Here is a 5913-nt window from a genome sequence, read left to right as displayed (position 1 = left end):
CTCAGGTGTGTTACCTGTCCCAGGTATGGCCGTGGCCGATGCCAAGAGAGCAGAGGAGCAGCGCATGCTGCGGGACACGCGGCTCTGGCTGGGCAGGGATAGGGTCAGGCTGTGCCCAGGTGTACCCAGGTGTGCCCAGGTGTGTTTACCTGTACTCAGGTGTGTCTCACCTGTGCCAGGTGTGGCCGTGGCCGATGCTAAGAGAGCAGAAGAGCAGCGCATGCTGCGGGACACGCGGCTCTGGCTGGACTCGGGGCAGCTCCGGGACTGCCCCCACCCGGCCACCGGCGCCAGCGCGCTGCACGTGGCGGCCGCCAAGGGCTACATCGAGGTCATGAGGTGACAAAAAACAGCGTTTGGGGCGAAAAACGGGGAATTTGGGCAAAAAAAATTGGGGTTTGGGAAAAAAACCAAGGAATTTGGGAAAAAAAATGGGGATTTTTGGGGAAAAAACGGGAGTTTTAGGGGCAAAAATGGGGATTTTTAGGAGGAAAGTTGGAGATTTTGGGGGGAAAAATGGGGATTTAAAGGGGAAAACATGGGGGTTTTTTGGGGAAAAATGGGTCGTTTTGGGGATTTTAGGGGTTTTTTGGGGGGTTTTGGATGGTTTTGGGGTTTTTTTGGGTTTTTTTGGGGGATTTTGGGTGTTTTGGGGCTGTACCCACCGGGGCCGCACGTGGCGACCACCAAGGGACACAGCGAGGTCATGAGGTGACAAAAACCAGGGTTTGGGGCAAAAAACGGGGATTTTGGGCAAAAAATGGGGATTTTAAGGGGAAAAATGGGGATTTTGGAGGGACTTCACCCTAACAAATGGGATTTTAACAGAATAAATGGACTTTAATGGGATTTTAACAAAATTAGTGTGATTTTAATGTGATATTACTGTGATTTTTGTGGAATAAATGTGATTTTTGTGTCCCAGGCTGCTGCTGGCAGCGGGATTGTAACGGAATAAATGGGATTTTAGTGGGATAAATGGGATTGTAATGGGATTTTAACAGAATAAATGGGATTTTAATGGGATAAATGGGATTTTAACGGGATAAATGGGATTTTAATGGGATTTTAATGGGATAAATGTAACTTTTTTTGCCCCAGGCTGCTGCTGGTGGCGGGATTTAACAGAATAAATGGGATTTTAATGGGATAAATGGGATTTTAACGGGATAAATGGGATTTTAATGGGATTTTAATGGGATAAATGTAACTTTTTTTGCCCCAGGCTGCTGCTGGTGGCGGGATTTAACAGAATAAATGGGATTTTAATGGGATAAATGGGATTTTAACGGGATAAATGGGATTTTAATGGGATTTTAATGGGATAAATGTAACTTTTTTTGCCCCAGGCTGCTGCTGGTGGCGGGATTTAACAGAATAAATGGGATTTTAATGCAATAAATGTAATTTCTCTGTGCCCAGGCTGCTGCTGGCGGCGGGATTTAACAGAATAAATGGGATTTTAATGGGATAAATGGGATTGTAATGGGATTTTAACAGAATAAATGTGATTTTAATGGGATGAATGTAATTTTTCTGTGCCCAGGCTGCTGCTGGCGGTGGGATTTAACAGAATAAATGGGATTTTAAAGGGATAAATGTTATTTTAATGGGATTTTCCTGTGATAACTGTGATTTTTTTGGGCCCAGGCTGCTGCTGGCGGCGGGATTTAACAGAATAAATGGGATTTTCCTGTGATAAATGTGATTTTTGCATTGTTTGGGGGGGATTTTGGGATGTTTTTTGGGGGGATTTTGGGGTGATTTCTGGGTTGGTTTTGGGCGGTTTTTGGGGGGATTTTGGGGTGTTTTTTGGGGGGATTTTCGGGGGGATTTCAGGGTGTGTTTTGGGCGGTTTTTGGGGGGATTTGGGGGGGTTTTGGGTCAGCCCCGTGCCCCCCCAGGGGCAGCGTCCCTGTGACCTGGCGGACGAGGAGACCCTGCCCCTGCTGGAGGAGCTGCAGCGGCGCCAGCTGCACGTGAGACCCCAACACGCACAGAAACTGCCCAAAAATACACAAAATTACCTCAAAAACAGCCCAAAAATACACAGAGACGGCCCCAAAATACACAGAAATACCCCAAAATACACAGAGACAGCCCCAAAATCACCCCAAAACGCACAGAAACAGCCCAAAAACCACAAAATTACCTCAAAAACACCCCAAAAATACAGAGAAACGGCCCCAAAATACACAGAGACAGCCCCAAAATTACCCCAAAACCCACAGAAACAGCCCAAAAATATAGAGAAATACCCCAAAATACACAGAGACAGCCCCAAAATTACCCCAAAACCCACAGAAACAGCCCAAAAATATAGAGAAATACCCCAAAATACACAGAAACGGCCCCAAAATACACCAAAAATACACAGAAACACTCCAAAATACACAGAGACAGCCCAAAATACACAAAATTACCTCAAAAACACCCCAAAAATACACAGAGAAACAGCCCAGAAATACACAGGAACAGCCCAAAAATACAGAAGGCCCCAAAATACACAGAAATACCCCAAAAATACACAGAAACAGCCCAAAATCCCCCCAAAACCACACAGAAACAGCCCAAAACACACAGAACCAGCTCCAAAATGCATAGGAACAGCCCAAAAATAGACAAAATTACCTGAAAAACACCCCAAAAATGCGCCAGGGCACCCTGAAAAACACAGAAACAGCCCAAAATCACCCCAAAACCACACAGAGGCACCCCGAAAAACACAGAAACAGCCTAAAAATGCCCAGAGACAGCCCAAAAATGCACAAAACCACCCAAAGGCGCCCCAAAAACCACAGGCCAGAAATACACAAAACCAGCCCAAAATCGCCCCAAAACCACACAAAGGCACCCCAAAAACAGAGAAACACCCCAAAACCACACAAAATTACCTCAAAAACGCCCCAAAATCTACAGAAACACCCCAAAAACCAGAGAAACGTCCCAAGAAGACACAAAAGAACCCCAAAAACATCCCAAAAGCATCCCAAAAACACCCAGTCACCCAAAAAACACCAAAAAAACCTCGAAACGCCCCAAAAACATTCGGAGTAGCACCAAAACCACCAAGGTCAGACCAAAATCACACAAATTCACCCCAAAAACGTGCCAGAAGCGTACGGGTTCACCCCAAAACCGCACAGAACACCCCAAAATCCCCCCAAAACCACACAAAATTACCTCAAAGCAGCGAAAATCACCCCAAATTCACCCCAAAAACGACCCGAATGCACAAATTCACCCCAGAACCACCCAAATTCCACCCAAAATCCCCAAATTCGGACCAAATTCGCCCCCAAACACCCAAAATTCACCCCAGAAATCCCAAATGCACCCCAAAACCCCCAAATTCCACCCAAAATCCCCAAATTCGGACCAAATTCGCCCCCAAACACCCAAAATTCACCCCAGAAATCCCAAATGCACCCCAAAACCCCCAAATTCCACCCAAAATCCCCAAATTTGGGCCAAATTTGCCCCCAAACACCCAAAACTCACCCCAAAATCCCCAAATTCACCCCAAAACCCCCAAATTAATCCCAAATTCCACCCAAAATCTCCCCCAAAATCCCCAAATTTGGGCCAAATTTGCCCCCAAACACCCAAAACTCACCCCAATATCCCCAATTTCACCCCAAAACCCCCAAATTCCACCCAAAATCCCCAAATTCGGACCAAAATCGTCCCCAACCCCCCAAATTCCCCCCAAAATCCCCAAATTCAGATGAAATTTGCCCCCAAACACCCAAAACTCACCCCAATATCCCCAATTTCACCCCAAAACCCCCAAATTCCACCCAAAATCCCCAAATTCGGACCAAAATCGTCCCCAAACCCCCAAATTCACCCCAAAATCCCCAAATTCAGATGAAATTTGCCCCCAAACACCCAAAAACCACCCCCAAAACCACAGAAATTCACCCCAAAACCCCAAATTAATCCAGATTCTCCCCAAATCCCCCCAGGACCTAAATCCCCCCTGGGACCCCCAAAATTCCCCTGGGACCCCCAAAACCCCCAAGATTCCCCAGATACCCTCCCAAATCCCCCCATGACCCCCCAAAATCCCCTTTTTTTACCCAAAATCACCCCAAATCCCTCCCAAACTTCCCCCAAATCCCATTTTTTCTCCCCAAAATCCCAATTTTTCTCCCCAAAATCCCAATTTTCTCCCCAAAATCCCTATTTTTACCCCAAATCTCCATTTTTTCTCCCCAAAATCCCCTTTTCTTACCCAAAATCACCTCGAATCCCTCCCAAACTTCCCCAAATCCCATTTTTTCTCCTCAAAATCCCTATTTTTTCCCCAAAATCCCATTTTTTTTCCCTGAAATTCCATTTTTTTTCCCAAAATCCCCATTTTCTCCCCAAAATCCCATTTTTTTCTCCCCAAAATCCCCATTTTTTTTCTCAAAATCCCTATTTTCTCCCCCAAATCCCCATTTTTTCCCCAAATCCCCATTGTTTCTCCCCAAATCCCCATTTTTTTCCCCAAATCCCCTTTTTTCTCCCCAAAATCCCATTTTTTCTCCTCAAAATCCCCTTTTTTTTACCCAAAATCCCATTTTTTTTCCCTGAAATTCCATTTTCTTTCCCCAAATCCCCATTTTCTCCCCAAAATCCCATTTTTTCTCCCCCAAATCCCCATTTTTTTTCCCAAATCCCCATTTTTTTCCCAAAATCCCCTTTTTTCTCCCCAAAACCCCCATTTGTGCCCCAACCCCCCCAGGCCGTTCCAGCCCCCGGCCCGGGACGAGGAGTCGGAGTCGCAGCGCAAGGCCCGGAGCCGCCTGATGCGGCAGGCGCGCAGAGCCACCCAGGTGATCCCAAAAACACCCAAATTCACCCCAAAAACTGCCCCAAAACTGCCCCAAAAACCGCCGGTTCCAGCCCCCGGCCCGGGACGAGGAGTCGGAGTCGCAGCGCAAGGCCCGGAGCCGCCTGATGCGGCAGGCGCGCAGAGCCACCCAGGTGATCCCAAAAACACCCAAATTCACCCCAAAAACTGCCCCAAAACTGCCCCAAAAACTGCCCCAAAAACTGCCCCAAAATCCCCTGAATTCACCCCAAAAACTGCCCCAAAATCCGGCCCAGGGCCCGGAGCCGCCTGGTGAGGCAGGCGCGCAGAGCCACCCAGGTGGGACCCAAAACTGCCCCAAATCACCCCAAAAACTGCCCCAAAAACTGCCTGAACTTCAGCCCCAAAAACTGCCCCAAAATCCCCTGAATTCACCCCAAAAAACTGCTCTCAAACTGCTCCAAAAACCCCGGAAATCACCCCAAAATCACCCCAAAACTGCCCCAAAACCAGCCCCGAAATCAGCCCAAAAACTGCCCCAAAAACTGCCCCAAAATCACCCAAAAACCGCCAGGAAATCAGCCCCAAAATCCCCTGAATTCACCCCAAAAACTGCTCTCAAACTGCTCCAAAAACCCCAGAAATCTCCCCAAAATCACCCCAAAACTGCCCCAAAAGTGCCCCAAAAACCGCCAGGAAATCAGCCCCAAAATCCCCTGAATTCACCCCAAAAACTGCTCTCAAACTGCTCCAAAAACCCCGGAAATCACCCCAAAATCAGCCCGGAAATCACCCCAAAATCACCCCAAAACTGCCCCAAAGTCAGGCAAAATCACCACACAAATCCACCCAAAAACTGCCCCAAAAACCCCGGAAATCACCCCAAAATCAGCCCAAAAATCACCCCCAAATCACCCTGAAAATCACCCAAAAAACAACTCCGAAATCAGCCCAAAACTGCCCCAAAATCCCCTGAATTCACCCCAAAATCCAGCCCAGGGCCCGGAGCCGCCTGGTGAGGCAGGCGCGCAGAGCCACCCAGGTGGGACCCAAAACTGCCCCAAATCACCCCAAAAACTGCCCCAAAAACTGCCCTGAACTCAGCCCCAAAA

General features: G+C 47.7%; 1 protein-coding gene across 1 annotated transcript in view; it reads left to right on the top strand.

Annotated features, from left to right (window-relative positions):
• Positions 1-25: 25 nt before the first annotated feature.
• LOC120512282 (protein phosphatase 1 regulatory subunit 12C-like) overlaps positions 26-5913 on the top strand; it is a gene marked incomplete at its 3' end in the record, with an annotated part of 7974 nt that continues 2086 nt past the window's right edge. Inside the window, exons 1-7 of the mRNA XM_039730382.1 lie at positions 26-92; positions 180-339; positions 1423-1435; positions 1547-1559; positions 1840-2129; positions 4704-4850; positions 4894-4974. Of these exons, the coding sequence (XP_039586316.1) occupies positions 26-92; positions 180-339; positions 1423-1435; positions 1547-1559; positions 1840-2129; positions 4704-4850; positions 4894-4974 (771 nt within the window). The remainder of the gene's footprint in view (positions 93-179; positions 340-1422; positions 1436-1546; positions 1560-1839; positions 2130-4703; positions 4851-4893; positions 4975-5913) is intronic.

Source organism: Passer montanus, unplaced genomic scaffold (assembly GCF_014805655.1).
Source record: "Passer montanus isolate IOZ18808 unplaced genomic scaffold, ASM1480565v1 scaffold715, whole genome shotgun sequence".
Classification (NCBI taxonomy): domain Eukaryota; kingdom Metazoa; phylum Chordata; class Aves; order Passeriformes; family Passeridae; genus Passer; species Passer montanus.
Note: the sequence above shows the minus strand (reverse complement) of the source record. Positions and strands in the feature narration are given on the sequence as shown.